At 39.9% G+C, this 19515-nt stretch overlaps 1 protein-coding gene across 4 annotated transcripts in view; it reads left to right on the plus strand.

Annotated features, from left to right (window-relative positions):
- Positions 1-19515, plus strand: part of BANP (BTG3 associated nuclear protein) — a 133833-nt gene that overhangs the window by 52421 nt on the left and 61897 nt on the right. For 2 of the 4 annotated variants that reach the window (XM_065640815.1, XM_065640814.1), the window contains 3 exons: positions 6046-6213; positions 13937-14067; positions 17778-17840. In XM_065640815.1, coding sequence (XP_065496887.1) covers positions 6046-6213; positions 13937-14067; positions 17778-17840 — 362 coding nt within the window. The remainder of the gene's footprint in view (positions 1-6045; positions 6214-13936; positions 14068-17777; positions 17841-19515) is intronic. The other 2 variants (XM_065640816.1, XM_065640817.1) reach the window with 1 other exon arrangement.

The raw sequence follows: 19515 nt of genomic DNA on the forward strand, positions 1-19515 counted from the left end.
CATGTTCTTAGTGCTATAGATGAATTTCCTCGCTCTCTTATCATGACAAATGTAATTTCCTTGCTGTAGGTAAACCACTTCTGGGTGCTTTTTGTAAAGCAGTTTTAAAATTAGAAATTATGCCTTTTGTCATAAAGTTACCTAAGACAAGACTCCTCGTGGTCTCTAGTATAGAGTTGAGTTCCTATTGTCCAAGTGGAAAGGGATTTGATTAACATGGATTTTTGAGGTTTATGTATTGTTATAACTTAGTTGAAGAGTACAACAAAATAACCTGTTTTTGTAGAATCTTGTTTGTGGAAATCCCCTTTAACCAGATCTTCTGTACCTAGGAAAACAGGCTCTTTCTTGTCTTTAAAAACTGACAGTTGAAAATATCCTGAAAAACTTCGGATTTTGTGAACATTTATAGCGTTTGATTTTAATATTTGACTGTTTCAAGTATTCTGGTTACTGACAGAGGTTTAGTAAATCCTCCTTTAGGCACGTGTAGCAGAATAGGATCTCAGTTGTATTTGAGGTTCTGCGAATAGAGTTTGCATTATAAAATGTGCACACCCTGGTCTATAAATTTATAGCTGGTTGAAAGGTATGGATGTAACAGTGAAACAAAGGAACTCCGGCAATAAAATGGAAAACAAGTAATTGCTTGGTAGCTGCATTTTCCTTCTCTCCTCCCTGTCTCTGTGTTTTTAGCAGCTCCCCGCTCTGTTTTTGGCCGTTGTCCATCCCGGGGATGAGCAGGATGTTGCGGAAGGTGACGATCTGGTGAGACGAGTGACGTCCACAGGTGTGTGACGTTGGAGGAGCTGCCGAGGTTCTGCCGCCCCCCGACTCCAACGGGGCCGGTGTCGCCGTCCCCTCCTGCATCCCAAGCCCAAACGCTTGGCTTTGCAGGGGAATCCACCTCCCAGCTGTGCAGATCATCCCCCTCCAGCTGTCAAAGGCGTAAACAATTCCTCTTCTTCAAATCATTTCAATATGGTCGATGCACAACCATAATTACGTTTGAAGAATCGAAGCCTGAAGGTGCAAGAAGTAACTTCAGGGGTGCTTAATTTTTTCCTCCGCTGTTCCAGTATTTAGTACGGCAGATTTCGTTGTCATACGCTTCATAAAAAGAACTCCAAATGTATGACCCTTGTGTGAAAAAATGCGTTTTGTTAGCCAAACCCCCAAATAATCACCCCTCTTCATGATTCTGTGCAGGCAGAATCTGAAGCCCTTGTTTTTCATAATAGCCGTCACATTCTTGTCAATTAAAAAAAGATTCTGTTCATCATTTTAATCATTTGCATTTTGAATATGACATCCTGTTGCTTTTTCTCCAGGCTTTAAAAATGATGTTGAATTTGGAAATGGAAGGAACAGTTAACCAAATCTGTTTGGATTACACGTTTCATGTAAATATATCTTTATTTTATACATATGGCTGTTAGATCCTCTGGGAGTAACACTTTCCCTTATCTTTCAAAATGTAACAATAACAGAGGGTATCTCAGGATAAACAGCAGCAAGGGGAGCTCTGCCAAGTCCGGGAAAATAATGATTTACCTTTTAATTTTCTAAAGAAATCTGGTGTTCATGGAGAATGGGAAGCAGCACAACCCAGCAATATCCAACTGCAAGCTCTTGACATGAAGTTTGTTTTTCAGGAGGCTGCTTTTCAATGCAGTATCAAGATGGAATATTTCATGTCTGGTTTTGATATTGCAAATGTCTTCTCTTTCTCTTCAATTTGTTCTTAATTAAATTTCTTTACAATTTACTGTTTTATGTGGATTGTTTCGTCTGCTGACTGACTTCTGACCTTTAAGAAAGGAAGGATTACTTTCTTAGGAACATTGTTTTCATGGAGTTTTCTTTTTTTTTTTTTTTGGTCGAATTAACTCTATTTTTAAAAAAAAATCCCAACCCTTTCTCCCCCTGTTTTGTTCCTTAGATGCCCCAGAAGTTTGGGAGTATATAGTCATTTCAGACATCATTGCTGATGATTTTTGCATTTGTACTAGAGCATCCTCACTGCATTTCCAAGCTTTTTTTGTTTTCGCTTTGAACCACAGAAAGATTTATTTAGTGGTGCACGAGCAACATTCTAGAACTTGTCGTGTCAGTCGTCTTTTTAGTTTTATAGGAACTTTGGCAAAAATGTGCTGTGTTTCCGATCTGCAAGGCAAAATTCAGTGTCCTGCCACCTGTTGGCTTTGAAAGCTGACTGTAATTTTCCTGCTGCACACCTGCCTTCCTCCTCAGCTGTTGTGTGATGAGATTTGAATGCCAGTTCTCTCTTGCAAAACGATTTCCCCTTTGCATGTTGCAGAACAGTCTGTGTGTCTGAATTCCTTGGTCAGACCTCTCTGTGTCCCAGGCTGCTGCGCGATCTGTAGCTGCTCTATAGAAATCGCTCCAGCTCTTGCGATTTATTAAATAACTGAAGTGTTTTAAGTCCCTGGTGTGTTCTCCTAGAAAGCTTTGTTGAGGAAGTGAGGTTCCCAAAGAAAGCAAAAAGCTTGTTTAAAAACAAGCACATCCTTTGTTTTCAATGTTACCGGCAACCACCCCTTGTCCTAAAGAAAAAGATCGCGAAAAACACCGCCAGGCTTAGATGATCGAAATCCTTTACTTCACTCTTGTATAAGTGCATCTGTCTTCCAAAATACTGTTGTCTTTTTGCCAAAGTGCTGATTTGTATCGCTGAATGTATTTTTTTTTAATGTATTTTTTTTTTTTAGCAGGGTTGTTTTGTGGCTCATAGACACCGCACTGCTCACAAATTACAGCGCTTCACGCTGCTTTTGACTAGCAAATGTTCCGGAAAAGTCAAATCCCTTCTCACTGAAGTATTTCTGTCTTTTCTAATACGGACTTCCCCAAGTTCAATGTCTCATTTGCAGTATCTCGCTTTAGTGCTGTCTTTCTAGCTTTTTTTGGTGTTTGACATGCTGGGATGAGACAGCCGAGAGCTCTGCTGCATGGGATCGTTTATGGACAGAGAACGGAAAATCAGCACGCTTCAGTTTCTAATATTGTTTGCACATGTTTTCAGGATTTATCTTTCTACGCCAGGTAAATCATATTTCTAATGTTACGGCAAAGTTTTTATCTCCCTAAAAAATAATCCCCTGTTGTTAGCATTAGATTTTTCTCCAGTCATCAGCGAACCGTTGTGAAATGTGGTCGTTAAAGACCTGCTCATAGAATAACAGTTTAGACTGTAGTACCAACTGGATAGATTTACACATCTGAAATTCATTTAACTTTTATATCAACTATCTTTGTAGTTGAAGGCTAATTTTTCATGCCTGATTTGCGCATGCAGTTACTGTGACTGAGTGTTCAGTTACAGTAAGAATCTGTGCGAACAGCAGGCGATGGGTTTGTACCAGTTTTACACCTTCCACCACTGCACCAGCCAAGTAGGGATTTTATGAATAAGGAAAAAGAAATAAGCACGTCTGGCTTTGAAAATCTGTGCTTGATGTCTCAGGTCCCTCTAGCCTGGAATCATCTTCTCTGACTCTCCCCTGTTCAGCTCATTGTCTGTGTTCCATGTTTTCCTCTGTAGTCGTGTTCTCTCCATGGAGGTGATGGTCTCTCTGTCCAGTATTCCATGGCCATTCCTCATCACACCAATTAAACGATAGCTTCTGGGATCACTAAGCAGAAGAAGGTCTTTTCCTGCCTTCCCTCAACAGAACAATTTCTGGGATGTTTTATACCGCAGCTCTGGCCCCATGATCTGTCTCCAGGTCTTGTCCTGCACGATCTGGGTCTCCTGGGATGGATGGTCACTGCACCTGGGAATACCTTGTCCCAAATAATTTATATTGCTTTTGATCCCTCTTTGAATTAAGTGACATCCGGGAATACCCGATGGATTACTCTGTAATAGTTAAAGTTCCTAGCTGGACTGCTTTTCTACGAGAGTTTTCTCGATTGATTCAGTTGCTTCTCTAAACGGAGCAGCACAGAATGTGAAAGTCATTAACATGTATTTCTGAATGAAGTGTGGACATTTTTTCAAAATAACCACAGAGCATACGACCATTTCATGTAGGACTGCACAAGTACTTCTGTACGTACCGACAGCTGACGTTGTGTAAAGAGTTAAAGCACAACTATTTTTATTGGACATCACTGCAAACATTTATAAACCCATTTCTCTGTAGTGCATATTAGTAATAGATTAGACTGAGAAATGTGGTCTCAGTATTTACAGTACAGAATGTGCTTTGCTTTTGCTCACACCTATGGAAAGGAAACTGTTGTGGAGCAGCAGATGATACTTGCAGGCGATTTTCCTCCTTTTCTCCTCCCAGCCCCTTTTTGGGGACAGAACATCAGGATCGTGGAGCCATCTCGAAGTAACGTCCTTGATGTCAGTGAGGAGTCGTGGGGCCTTCCAAGTGCTTTTGAATTGGCTTTTTGATGCCAGTGTTTTCCTCCTGTGTGTTCTCTGTTTCAAATTGTTCTTTGAACAGATCTATAATAATTTAGACCTTCATAAAATAATTGTGTTTAGAATTATGATCATGACTTAAGGGATACAGGACTCCACTTGACTACGTTAGATGAGTAACCTGCAGATTTCCATTTCTGAGGACTCTTGGCTCATTTATAATACAAAGGAAAGTACAAAGCTCTTAGTTTGTGCAAAACTGGAGTTTTGTGGCTGTAGTCTTCAAATAATTTGTCTTACAGGAGCAGATGGTGTCCTGTTCGTAGGGCTATACAAAAACTTAAGTATTTCACAGGGTCAGGATCCTATTGGAGAATAAGGTTGTAAACCCAGTAGGTTGAAAAGATTATGGTATTTTCTAGGGTATGGAAATAAACTGATACCAAAAGGAAAATAAGAATTTTAAGACATCTTTCAAGCATAGTCACAGTGAGTAAAAATACATATGACGGCTTTGGACTGAGTTTTAATTGCAGTATTGCACATTTAAATCTGAAAAGTTGAGAAATACTGACGTTTTAGAGAATGTTATACATTCAGATAGTTCTGTTTTAATTAACAGGTTTTGAACCTTTAGGTTTACCTTTTCAAGTGTTTTTTTCTGCAGCCACGGGGCTTATAAATTTTTTACCATACAGTCAAATGCCTTCAACTGTCGATGCTTTAAACAAAACTCAAACCACTCTAAGATCTACAATAAAACAGTAAAAGTGTGTAGCAATATGAGCAGGACCTTGGAACCACTGACAATGCACAACGTGTTTCCTTCCCGGTTTTAAAGCCATTTTGTCCAGGTGTTGAAACAAATATTCGTCATACCTGCAATAGTCTTTTTGCTCCCTCTCCTTTATAGAACTGGGTTTCCCTTTTGGGTGTGGAGGTTGCAGACGATAATGAACCTGGTTTAAGTCGGCAGTGGGACCCGGTCTCTATGAGCTTTGTTTCAAAATACTCCGTTCAACTCACGAGTCAATGTTGTGTTTTATAAGAGTTTGGCAACTTAGCACCAAATGTTGGAAAGTGCATAATGTGGCTCTTTAAATGATTTAATACTGGTAGTAAGATTTTCAGATGATTATGAATTTGTATTGCATCCTTATTGGGTTCTGATGAATTGTGAACTGCGCTTTATAAGAGTGTGTGGTTTGGTCGTTTTTTTTTTATATAGAGCTTTATAAGTCTTTCTACTTATCAGACATATTGTGGGGCACTATCAGTTTTGGCTTCGGAGTGCTGGATCCTTTTGTTGGTCAGTGTTGCGCATCTTGAATGTAATAGTGCATTTTCCTTGGATAGAAGCGTAGATAAGGATGTTTCATGGACCGCTGGCGTTTTTAAATATATAACTGTGCATATGTATGATGACTGAATTTAGTGTACAGCTGCCGAAGCCACACCGCTGCAGAGCTTTGGCATTTTTCCTAATGTCGCAGTGTTCCTTTCGGCAGCGTCAAGATCGGGGCAGTTCTAAAATTTTCAGAGTTTCTTTGCTCACTTTGTGTGCGTGACAGCGCGTGTCTAAGCGCTTTTCAGAAAGTACGGATTTGTGCTGATTTTCACCCCTTTGCATTTCTCTCTAATAACAGGTCACTTATTTTACAAGTTTGGAATCACGGAATCAGACTGGTACCGAATCAAGCAAAGCATCGACTCCAAATGCCGAACAGCCTGGAGGCGGAAACAGCGCGGGCAGAGTCTGGCTGTGAAAAGCTTTTCAAGGCGAACACCTTCGTCATCGTCTTACAGTGGTTCAGGTAAAAAAACCAAACAAACCCCAACAGAAACAGAACCTTACAGTAATAAGGCCATTTGGTTTTTAATATGCCTGAAAATTATTTTAATCTGACATTGTATTTACAACAGGTGCACGTTGCACCCACAGATGTGAATATTTTTGTGTGACAAAGACAGATGGAGAAAGCCACATTTCTCACAATTGAATTTTTGGAGTGGATTTTATATTATTGTGCTTTTTTTTTTTTTTTTAAGTACCGTTTCTCATCGGCAAAGAGGCCTCTCTGTGGCAGTGTGTGTATGTCTACAGTGCTCCTCAAGGGGTGGATTCATGTACTGACGACAACCATTCCTAGTTAAATCATCGTGGGCTTTCAGTGCAAACCAACCACCTCCTGGTACTCTGAGCCCTTCGCAGCCTCATGGGGCTTGTCCCATAGCAGATCCCCGACAGGATGAGTTGCTAATAACTGTTTCATCTACAAATTGCAATCACACTCCTGGTTGCAGTACATTAACGAGCCTAGAAAGGAAGAGAGGGGTGTGCGTGTGTGTTCACAAAGAGGGAGAAGAGACTCTGTCTCTAAACCAGTAGTAAAATACAGATTTGCCAGAATTGAAAGTGCAGTATTATTCTAGTGTGTGAGAGAGCTTCGTTTTGTTGGTTCGTACGATATCCGAATGCCTGGCTTCTCTGAGATGCTTGAGAATGTCCATCCGCAGCTGCTCGCTGAAGAAATTCAGAACATGCAGCTTTGTGCTCTCATATGTTTTTTTCTACGACGTTCAATTCTTTGAGTAGAAGGTCAGAATGTTTCTGCAACTCATGTTCTTAAGAGGAGTCAAGTGAATAAATCTCGGTGTGTTCACTCCGTTTAGTAGGACGTGCTAGGTTTTGTTCCTGAAGTATTTTTCTCTGAAGAAATTGAATATGTTGTAGGTGATTCTATATTTCCATATAGGTATGTAGGCATGAATAATAATAACAAATGAAAAATACTGACCTAAGAAGTGTTCTCCTAGGACATTTCTGGCTCATGCTTTTAATATAAAGCAGTGTTATGGGACATTCGTACATCATATATTAAAACCAGTGTTTTGGAAGTGAGCCCAAAGAAAAGGAAGTAAGTTTATTTGCCTGCATAAAATTTTTGGTTGCATGTTAACACTAACCACTGTATCTCAGGCAAAGAATGCCAAAATATGCTTTCAGTGGAAAATTTTATGTGCTGGAACTGAGAATCATATCCAAAATTCTCAAATTAAAACAACTAATCAATGTAATGTTAACCATAAGCCATATATGTTGATGGGATTTTTATTTTCAGTCTCTTAACCATCGGCGTTTTAGAATAGAAATGCAGTAGTAAGTGAATATTATAGGCCTGTGCTCATTAGGCTGTACTCCTTGGCCGTTGTTGAAATTTAGTATTTAAAAATATTAAACTTTAATCTCCTGGTTTGGAGATTTGGGGAAACCATGTAGAGATGTGAAACACAGACTAAGCTCCGTGAATTCTTGTCTTCAGAAGTCCATGAGATAATAAGTTTTGGTGGTTTTGGTTGTGCTTAAGTTGAAAACTCATTGGTTTTCCTCTCGGCTCCATTAACCTGATTCGTGAGTAATTTTTTCCGTGAGTATAGGGACACCTGAGTTAACTCGTGGCATTTCAGTGATGTGCAGGTGGGATTGCGTGGTACGGACACCCACCAGCTGGTGCTACAAGAGCCCCCGTGGTGTTTTGGGCTGGGTGCCCAGGGATGCTCGTGTGCCTGGAGCTGAGCCGGCTCCTTCGCTCCATCCATCTCAGGATTTCCCCTGGGGATTTGATCCCATCTGCGTCTCCCACTGTACAGGTGACCTCCCAAGTCCCCTAGATAGCAAAGAGGTCCTTGGAAAGGTGGCTTTGGTCCTGAAGATGATGACGGTCGGCTGAGGCGCCTTGGCATGTCGTTGGCAGGACTCTACCGGCTGTGCGGCCAAAAGCAGCGCGCCGGCAATGACATTAACAGCTGCTTTTGGTAACGGTATGTGAAAATGCTCCCATGGATTCAGAGCCTTGTGTTAATATTCTTTAAAATATTGCTCTTACTCAGAATGTCATTGGCATCGTGTTCTGGGAGGCCGTAAAGATGTGAGCTGAATTCACCGCGACATTTGCACCCGCTGTGAAAAAGCTCTTAGGAAAACCAGACCGCTTTTCTGAATCCAGTGGTCCTTGGAGAAAATAATTTGCATTCCAAAATCAGTGGGAGTGGTATTTCACCTGAAGAAAGAACAGGAGGTATGAGGAAAAACAAGAGAGCAGTTTGAGAGGCTTAATGATTATATAGAGAAAAGAAAGAGAAGAAATGATGCAAGGAAAAAAGTAGATTCACACATGTTTAAAAAGGGGACTTTTGCATGACAGGGCTGTAACTCCACCACTGTTCAGGTAACTCCATGAACTGCTCAGACTTTGCCTTTGTGATTTGACGTCCCTGGAACCGCTCGATGGAATTACAGCATCATAATTCACAGGCATCTGTTCCTTATTAGACACACTGTAGAGTGGATGGAGCAGAATTCCTGCTGCCAGCGAGCAGGAAAGAGAAGTCATATTTCACAGCTCTGAAGTAAAGGAGGTCTGTATTTCACAGTTATGACAACATAGCTGTCAAATACGGCTTTTTAAAGTGTTACATATGAACCCAGACAGTTTTTATGGTAGCATTTGTTTCAGGGGGCAATTTAAGGTGAGCCGTGAAGGGTCTGGAATTGGGCTACTTGGGATTCTGTCTTTCCCGCTATTGTTGGTTGTATTAGAGCTGTTAAAATCAGCTTCTCGGTGCATTATGTCAGGTCTCCACGCGCTGTGGCTGCTGCTGTCTGCGCAATACCTGTCTTTGCTTTCACCAGCTAATAGATTACTCCATGTCAATTCATTAGCTATGAGAATTAGCTAGAGGAGCAGGAGGCTGAGCCCATAGTCCTCGCGTAGCTTTACAAGTTTTTGGTGTGATTCTGTGGTAGTGTTCAAGGGGTGAGAGCTCCAGAGGAGCTGAGCTGCAAGGACATGTCTAAGGAAGCTGGTAGGAAACTCTGAGTATCTCTCTCTTTCACCCCCAAATATATTAATTGAGATAGTTCTATAATTAATTGACTGTGCAGCTTTACAGTAGCCACAACGTTTATAGGTTGCATGAAGCTGTAACAGACAGTTTTAGTTAGGCAGAAATTGGTTTTCCATATTTTATCTGGCTCTTCTCTTTGGGGCTGTTGCCTTTTGCTGGAATTGAGGTATTAATTGCAGTGGTTTGCTCCGCTCTTCTCAGACCCAACACTTCAGTCCTTAATGTGTGGTTTTGTTTTTTTTTTTTGACAGGAGTTATACACATGGCTGCCATGATAATTTAGCTAGATATTCTTTTTAAAAATGCTAGTGGTCTATGGAGGGAAGGCAGTAGGAAATGAGGTTTTTGGGAGGAGGATTAATTGGAGAGTGCCTTCTCCCTTTCTTTTAATTTCTCTTAAGATTGTTAAGGCTGTTATCACAGTTTTCCATGTTGGAATTTTTAATTAGTTCTATGACTTTGGGATTTATATGTAGATTTAGGCTGAAGCGCTCAGCCTGTGCCGAGATGTCACATATAAAAAGCGATGTGCAGCCAAATCTTCAAAGCTGTTCTGCAAAATTGGAGGTATTTAGCACTGGATGAGTCAGGTTGAGGTAACGGCTTGCAGTATACAGTTTTATTTCTATTAATTGTTCCGTAATGGTGTTTTTCCTGCTTTTTGTTCTTGAGGATGGCTTAGCTACATCTGGCCATTAACCTTTCCTTGCTAGGACTCTAAACATCAAGGAAGCACGAAAGAATGTCCTAGTTTGTACGTACAAGTGTGAGGGCGGGAGCCTGTGCACTAGGAAAAGAATTCTGAATAAGAGCACAGAAGGAGACCAAGCACAAACCCAGAGTCCGTACCTCCTGCATGTCCTTCCAAAAGGAGAAGCCAGATGCTCAACTGATTAATATGAAATACAATAGGCAAGAATTAGAAAATGCCAAAGGTTTTGCCTTTGAAGTGACGAATTTTAAAACTGCTCTCAGCTGAGAGTTAAACACACGTATTCTTGAAACGGTTACGAATTACGTTTGTCTGACAAGTCTGATCTTGCTTGGCAATGTCTGCGGAAGATGAGCCGTGAGCGCTGGGACAGCAGAGCTGCTTCAGTGGGCGATCGCGCCAACCCCTGAACGTCCGTCTGAGAGCACAGCCTCACTCGGGCTCAGAAACACGTGCAGCAAACAGCTGGAAAATGTGAAAGGTCCCGTTTCAGCTTGGGAGGAGGGAATATTTCAGCAGTTTATTTTATTTATTTTTTTTTTTTTTCCACGGTATCACAACTTTATCACCAGTGGAATGGTCAGTGCAGCATCTTCCATTGTGTGGGTGGCTCCAGAGCGGCTCCATCCAGGGAAGGGGCTCTGGGGGTGTCACGGGTAACGTGCTCCGTAGTAGCACCAGAGAAACTGGTCGGGTCGTGTCCAAGTGCCCTTTTGTAACTCGTGCAACGGAAAATTTCAAAGCAAGAGTTCAGCTGTTGGGCTTCTCCGTGCCAGGGATTCTCTAATATATCAAAGTTGTAAATGTGAGGCTAGATAGTTTACATGATAGTGATTTATAACTGTTGACATATCCTCTATTCAAGCTGTGTGCTATTCATGTTGGTGTTTGTTTTTAGTGGGGAATGTTTGAAAGTGGATAAATATTACTTTTGTCTGGTCAGAGATTCAGAGGGGAAAAACTTATAAAGGGTGTTTTGTTTCTAGACACTGTTGAATCTTTTCCTTCTAAGAAAAAAGCTCCACTAAAATCCAACAAAGAAAATTAAAAAAAAAGAGAAAGAAAACCCAACTGTGGTTGTTACAGTGAAGCCAAACTGAAATCTAGTTATAAGTGGCAACGTGAGATGTACAGTATGTTGAATTCAGCCTGTGTCTCCTGTTCCCACCTCCGAAAAGCGTGATCACTTCTGGCATCTGTGAAGCAAAAGATGGTTTACAAATACAGGCTTTTGGACTTTACAGTTAAAAATGTATTTCAAGATGTGCTTAGAATATAATGTAAATAGATACTTTTATCTGCTGCAGCTCTTGTTTCTTCGTTACTCTTTTATTTAATAACTTCCTTAATCAGAAAATAAATCCTCGTTATAAATGAGTGTTTTCTCAGCATTACAGCATTGCAGTTGGTGTCATGGTAAGTGTAATCTAGAGGAAGAGCGCTGCTAGAAGCTCCTTAAATCTCCAAGTGAAACGTGGGTCTTTCCTCGCCCGCGTCCCAAGTCCAGCTTTGCTGCCTGTGTATGTGTATTTACATTCACACTCTATGTACGTGAAGTTTTGTATGTATCCGTGTGTGTATACGCACACGTCTAAATGAAGAAATATGTATTCGGACACTGTGGTTTGACCAGAAGTTGAGTTGTAACTCGACTCAGCTGTTGAATTACATAGCGGGGACTGGGAAGCAGGATGGAAAGACAAAATTCCAATGGGCTGGACCAGCGGTAGCCTGTGAGAAGCAGCAAGGTGAGTAACTGGGCTTTCTTAGCCATTTAGCATCCTAACAAAAGGCTATCTGTAAAATAAAAAATACAGAAAACGCATAAAATATTACTAGGACGGACGCAGATGAGAGAAGAAGCGAAAGACAGAGAGGCTCAGGCAGATGATTTTTCTAGAATATCCGTTACTTTCAGTGACCGTGACAAAGCCACTGGCAATGGAAAGCGTGATCCTATATTAGAATTTGAACAATTCACATTCTTGTTTGGTTGACGGTTTCTCATGCCGGGTACAGGGCTTTTCTACCGATTGTGGTTTGTTAATCCCATCCGGAATTCTGCCCAGCAAACTGCCCTTTGCCAGCAGTGCTGGAATTGTACAGTGAGCAACAGGACTATAAGAAATTATAAATATTCTGCAGTTAGTTATTATTATTAGTTAATTAGTTAATATTCTAGTCAAATGTAGGGTACTGAGGATGTATGTCCAATAGCAAAAACATGTGCTTGTTCTGCTTCGCTCAGTTACTGCATAAGCGTTCTGGTTGTAGTTACGGATTTGCAGATCGTTAACATAATTAGAACTGTCTAGTTGAATTGTTAAGCGACTGAACTTTTCAACAACGAAGTAAATACTAGCTTGGTGGTTTTGAGTTAGTTTCCAGTTCCCATGTTTAGGCTTAAAATTATCTTCATCCACAAGCATTTGCAGACAGGATGAAAAAAATCCAAAAGGATGATTTTATTAAAGAACATTTCCATTAAAATATTTGTATGGGTGGATAAAGCTCTTTCTTGCAAAACTAACATTCTCTTTTCAGTATAAATCTTAGAGCGTTAAGTAGAAGTATTAAAATTTTACGAAACATGGCTTCCTGCTGTGTTGGTTCAGAAAAAAACGAACCATCATTTTAAAAATCAAAATATATCAGCCGTATGTGAGCAGGATGAGGTCTATCTAGTGCTTATTTACACAATACATGAAGTCTTGTAAGGAAATGACCTACAATGGAAGTAGTGTGACACCATTTCTTAAACGTTTTCATTTTAGTTTCCAGTAACTGAACAGCTTGGAAGCCCTATAGTATTGAATCTTACTACACGTTAGGTGTAAATGTGTTTTGTGTTGCCTTGTCAGGGCAATAAATAATTTAGAAAAATAGTAAAACACTTGATGCTTCAGAGAATTCATGCGATGTATTTTTATGGCATAGCAAAAGAAACATGTTAAAAGTGTTTACAGGAATGCTGTATGTAAAAAAAAGCATTTCTTCAAACATATTAGTCTAAAAGCCTGTAATGACAGCCCCGTTCTCCGAGGTGTCTCAAATTAAAAAAAAAAAAAAAAAGGTAAGAAAATCAGGACTGATGCTGAATCTTAGTATGATACTGGGAGATCTCCAGGTTTTTCCTACCGGTGCGAACTTGAACTTGTCACATGTGCTGCGAAAGAAAAGTGTCATCGATTGATAGTTTCAGTTGATTTTCCGGATTCCTAAAAGGACGGATGGTTCCCAGCGATACCTTTACCTGCTTGTGGTGCCTTCATTTGTAGGAAGACCCATGCACAGCATTAATGTCTGGGCCTTTCACTACAGTTATTGACATTATTAGTCTCTCAGTTTCACTGACACCAAATGCATTAAAAAAATTGTTTTAGACCAGTGTGAGGTAGTGTTGAAATTCACCCAGGTCAGGAAATCAACCTGCTTTTTTGAAGTTAAAAAATAATTCTAGGTTTGTGTGTGTTAGCGTGAATTATAAATGATGGCTCTTGAAAAACAATTGGGAGAGATCCTTTATATGATAACTTCCATTTTACAGAATGGGTTTTCGAATATAGCCTGGTGGTGGCACTGACAGTTCTCAGCTGCACAGGTGACCAAAATAAAGGGTTGAACTGCTTAGGAAATGTGTGTGGTTTTGCTGTGATGCAGCTTTTCCAGTTGCAGAATCTTTACTCTGTAATCAAAAGATGCTTTTTAAATGTGTGCTTCCTCAGAGACAAAATAGCCTTTAGAATTGTAGCAAATCTCCAGGTGAGCGATGACCATGCATAGGAATATTGATGGATAAATGATCTGCATCTCCTTACTTACTGTAGTTATTTTCCACAAGTTTTAAGCATGCATTGTTGCATGGCTGTTGGTATGAGATATGTAACAAAACCCCTGGATTTTTGTCTCTTTTTCAGAGGGTTCCCAGGGTTCGGTTTCAGCTTCTGCCGAGCTCCAGCAGAACCAGCCGCAGGCGCTTCACTACGCACTCGCCAATGCGCAGCAGGTCCAGATCCACCAGATCGGAGAAGACGGACAAGTCCAAGTAGTATGTACTCCACTTTTTCTAAATTATCCCCTTTCAACTATCTGGATTCTTGCAAGCTTTGCCTCATTTGAAATTTAATTTTTTATTTTGAAAAAGTGACCTGTCATCACTGCTTAGACGTGATTTTCAGAAAATAAACGTGGAAGGGTCATGAGAGATGTTTTAGAGTTACTTGGCAATCTTCACGCAGGGTTTGCGCACACAATTGTTGCACGTAAATGCATGTTTATTACTGTATCTGGAATTTACTAATTTCTACCTGGCCATTTGCTTACGTTTGCCTTAATAATAATAGCAGAACTACTAAGAGCACGATTTACGCTTCAAAGGTAGTTCTAGCTATGATTTTCAAAACAAGAATACATTTATTTATTTTCATTTTAAAGAAACTTGGCTTCTGAGGCATTTTTGAACATCTGTTAGCTGAATCCTTTACATGTGTATTCATTTAGATACATGTATATAAGTCAAAGTTATAAATATTGATGTTTTTTAATCCTGAGACTCCTACCATAACTTAGGCCATGCCTATTTTTATATATGGTTTTTAGTATACTCTGAAAAAAGTCACCTTGGCTTTAGTTCCTGTGTGCCACAATTTGACTACAAGGATTGTTTTCAATTCAAATTAAAAAAAGGCAGAAGAAAATAATGAAATAACGGATTGTGTGGCATTTCTGACATGCAGCGTTCAGAAATAGCGATGTGTATCTGCACACTCATTCTTCTGTGGTAGAAACCTGAGGATTTAATGTGTGAAATCTGTCTACCATTAGTTTTTTAAAACTTCAGGCTTTGCGTTTATGCGTGCGCGTGTAACGTAGAAACTTTTTCAGCGATGGTTTTAGTGTTTTGAAGGTACTTTGGTTAGAAACCGGGCTAAAGAAACAGGCAGAAATGGGCAAATAAACAAGAATTCCTGAGAGATATAAATCAAGAATCTAAACTGTGGTACCCAGTGTTCTGGCTGTTGCAAAGGTTTTAGTCAATGCCATTGCAAAGAAGAGTCTGAAGGAGGATAATGAGGCATCTTTGGTAAATATTTATAGTGTTTTCTCCTCAAATAAGAGAGGCAGCGCAGGAGAGAAGCAGCAAGTCTGCCCAATTTAATAATTTACACATAAAGACTGAAAACTCTCTATTGACACTGGACTGCTCAGTGTGGTCATGTAGAGCTGCAAATTGTCAGCGTGCAAAGGGCGACGGTGAAAGAAATATGATGAAAAATGGGCTATGAAGGGCAGGTGCTTTTGGAATATTATAAAAAAAGACATGTCTGTAAGGCCTGCGGAAGGTTTAGCGGAGTAGCAGTAGAATCGGAGGAGAAAAGTATCACGGAAATTGGGGGAAAATTGTTGAAAGCAACTCACAGAGCTGTGAGTGTGGCTTAAAAGGACTTAAACGTCAGCTGGAATATTTTTTTAAGGAGTGCATTGAAGTGGAAGGAGTTTGAGATGAAAGTGATGGAGAGGAACTCCAGACAGCAACGGGAAGAGTCGTGGAGAGGAGGTTGCAGCGGAGAGCACGTTCTTCCAGAGGGGAGAAGTTGCTTATAAAGTCAGAAAGGAAAGAGCTGGAGTGGAGGTGTAAGGGATGGTGGGAACTGTCGGCTGGGGAATTCGGATGGGGTTGGAAAGTCTGGGCCGCCCCTTTGGTTTTCGGAAGGATTTGTCCATTCCTGTTACGTATCTGGACACCATATGACCTAAATGGAAGTCGAGGAGCTAATTGTGGAGAACAATTGCTTAACTGAACTGGATCTTAAATGCTTTGAGTTGCTATTCTCAAACTTGGAAGAGGATTAAAGAGAAATTTGATGAATTAACTTACAAACTTCTTTTTCCCCTCCTGTCAGCTGGGAGCATCCTCAGTGAAATAATCCTCTTTCTGCAGGAACTGGGTGCAAAGGTTCCACTTCACTTTTGCCATAACGTTACAGTGTTATCGTTTGAATTTCTTTGTCTCTTGGTTTCCCTGTATATTTTAAAGAGCATATTTTCTTAACTACTGTATAGATCTTTTTATGAGGTTTAACTGATTACTGAAAAGTAGTTTTCAAGTCTCGAAAGGCAAGGTAGAAGGGAAAATAATATGAAATACATGCACGTAATAGACAAAATGGTTGTGTTTATAGATCTAAGTGATGAAAGTTTGCCTCACTAAAAGATCTGGACCAGTCAACTGTAATTTAAATTGATTGTGGAATCCAGGAAAAATCCACTACAACCACGACGACTCTCTAAATATTGTCATAATTCGTCAAATGTGTAGAGAGGCCCTAGGCTGAAACAGACTAAAATGCTTTTTCAGTTCTGGAGAGTGACACATCTAGATCAGATGGTCATTAGTAAGGTAGTAGTTACTTGTACTGTATATGTTAAAAAAATTCAGTATTGGAATATATTTGTGAACAAACGACAAGGCCTGTCCTTGAAGGCCAGCCATGGATCTGCAAAGGTGAGCGAGCAGTTCTTTTTTGGAACATTGCACGATACAAAGGTGAATAAAGTCACCTTCTCCCTCCTCCCTTTGGTCAAAAAGAATTACTTATATTTGCAAACACCCTGAATGCATCTTTTAAACGTTCAGTGCTTTTCCCTGGGAGCCCTTAGAGCTTGATGTTAAGGAGGGAAAGTGATTCTAATCTCAACACGGACTGGGCTTTGCTCTGATTTTATATACAGTCCCTATTGTCAGAGTGATACTTTCAGTCTGTTTTTTCTCCCTATAAATAGACTGTTTCCTTCCAAAGGAAATGAAACTGTTTGAAATAGAGGGATCTGTGTTTCTTTGAAAATCACATGCAATTGTTCTTGTGTTATAAAATAAGAGCAGCCTTTGACAGAATTCCAAATGATTATCTTTAATCTCTGTCTCATGCAGGCATATTAAAATGAACACAAAGCCTTCTAAACCCTGAAGTAGGTTATTTAGAATCCAATCTCCTTTCAGGTAAATCACAGTAGCAAAGACTTCGGGCTAGTCAGGATGCACAAGGAATTCCGTCCTCACCGTGTCCGTGTTTTGATCCAATCGTAGGCCTGATACCGCTCTGAAGTGGAGGTGATGGTCAGCAATACCAAGTACTGACATTATTAAAACGCTTAGGGAAGATTTTCCGCTAACATAAACCAGCATAACTACATTCAAATTAATGACTTCATGGCAATTTATAGCAGATTGAAAGACAGTCGTTAGCGTGGTGCTGTACTTCACCACAACTGTGTGAATGTACAAAGGTACATGGACACTTACAGATACTTTTTAAAACCTCACTCTTAGTGAGCAGTTTGTCTTGTCATATATGTTTTAAGAACTGAGTTTCCAAGGTCTTCAAATGCGATTAATGTTTCAGGCACAATGCTAGTTGACCGAAAGAAGTTAGTCCCATGCTTTGTGCATCAAAAATGCAGATGCTGTGTCTATGGAGAAATGCACTACATAAATGTTATTTACTATTATGCTTATTTTCTTTCCTCTTATGTGAACACGAACCATTCTTTCTTCAAAGTCACTCTGGTTATACGTTGCGTAAAAAGATGGGGAAATATGGATTCACTTTTTTTAAAGCTGTCTTTAATGCTTTTTGTTGAATATGCATTTCACTTCCATGCATTAAGCTGTATCGAATCCAAAGTAATAGCTTCTTCCTCTGGTTGTGATTTTCACCTGATGCTCCTTGGTGTTTTCTTTCGTTGCGGATCCCGCAGGGTCATCTCCACATCGCCCAGGTGCCCCAGGGCGAGCAGGTCCAGATCACTCAGGACAGCGAGGTGAGCGGAAAGGGGGGACCCGAGGGGGCGATGGGCCCTGGCTCTATTAATATTAAAAAAAAAATTCAATATTTAAAACTATTATTCTATTCTAATAAAACTTGAGATCTGCTCCAATGCGCAGTGTGGGTAGAAGTGGCAGCATGTGGTGGAGCCAGGGTGAAATGTGCTTTATGCCACTGAATGCAATACGATATTTCTGTGTTTTGGGATTTTATTTTTCTTCCCTTGACCAGCTGAGACAGCTCCGTGTGTGTGTTACGCTAATGATTGTTGAATATGGCTGTTGATCTTGGCTGGAAATTTAGTAATTACGGAGTAAATTACTTAGGTGCTTGCACTGCCATTGAGAAATGAACTTATTTAATTAGGTTTATGAACTAAATGTGTTCAGAATACTCAGTGTGTTTAATTGAGGGAGCTCTTGAACAGGAGGTGGAGAAACCTTCAGACGCCGTCTAGTAAAGATGGATTGCAGAATAAAGTGAACTTATCTTCGTTACTGACCAAGTAAATCTGGCACTGCAGTATTTGCACTTCATGATTTTTTCCATAAAAATAGTACAGTAGAATGGAAATGGGTAAATCCAGTCCTGAACCCTCCAATTTTGCCTTGGTTTTTTTTTTACCCGCTTGGGCAAAACGGCTATTAAAGTCAGGTGAATTTACCCGAGTGTGAGTGCTGTTGTTGGTTATCTAACAATGTGCAGAGGTTTCTAACTGCTCAGACAGCTGTTAGATTAGTTTGCTCACATGAAGAAACAATAGCAAAATAAGGTTAAACAGAAATGTAGAATACGATTTTAATTTATACGATGTTGCTGTTGAGGTTTTTTTACTCCATGTTAAGCATATCTGCTTGTGGGTTAGTTTAATCCATTTCCAAACTACCCTAAATCACATCTCATAAAACCACTTTTGGTGTGGAGGAATACTGTTAGCTATTGTAGAATAAATATTATTTTAAATATTATATAAATATTATAGTTAAAAGCAGTTGTCTTTGAAGAGCTTGTCAGACCTAGAGAGAAATGAGAAAGCATCAAAATGTTCTGGGTCTAAAGGAGTTGCTGGAGTGCTACAACAAAACTGAAGCAATTCTTGGGTAAAGAGCCACTGAAAAAATTGTGATTCAGCAGATACGAGTTGTGATCCGTCCTGAGGGTCAAGCGCACCCCGTGTCCAGTGGCTTCGTCTGAAGTTCCCGTATGTGCGACTTTTAAGGACGACATTTGTCCGAGACAGATGAAAACATCTGGTTTTAAATTTATTACAATGTACACAGCTTCAAATAAAAGGAAGTGCTGCCAGTAAGAGAAAATGCAGAAAACGTGCAAATCAAAGAATTGCTGTTTTTTCCTCAAAGTAATGTGCTATTTCACTGCGCGTCTCTGTTTGGGAAACTGGGTTTTTTTCTTAATCTAAGTGTGCTTTTAACATCTCTCAGCATATGAATAAAAACTTCATTTCGGGAAGAATACCGCTTTCCTTTGTAGATTTTTATCGATACGGTTTCCTTTAAAATACTTTACATATTGAGAATTTTTTGGTAATAGATGTAATTCCTGTAACAGAACTATGTTGGTCTTCCCTATAGAATTTTGGTAAAATAAAAAAATCTGTTAGCACAGGCAGTAACTTTATAATGACAAGTAGCAAATAGCACTCCATACAT

This window comes from Caloenas nicobarica, chromosome 9, assembly GCF_036013445.1.
Source record: "Caloenas nicobarica isolate bCalNic1 chromosome 9, bCalNic1.hap1, whole genome shotgun sequence".
NCBI lineage: Eukaryota > Metazoa > Chordata > Aves > Columbiformes > Columbidae > Caloenas > Caloenas nicobarica.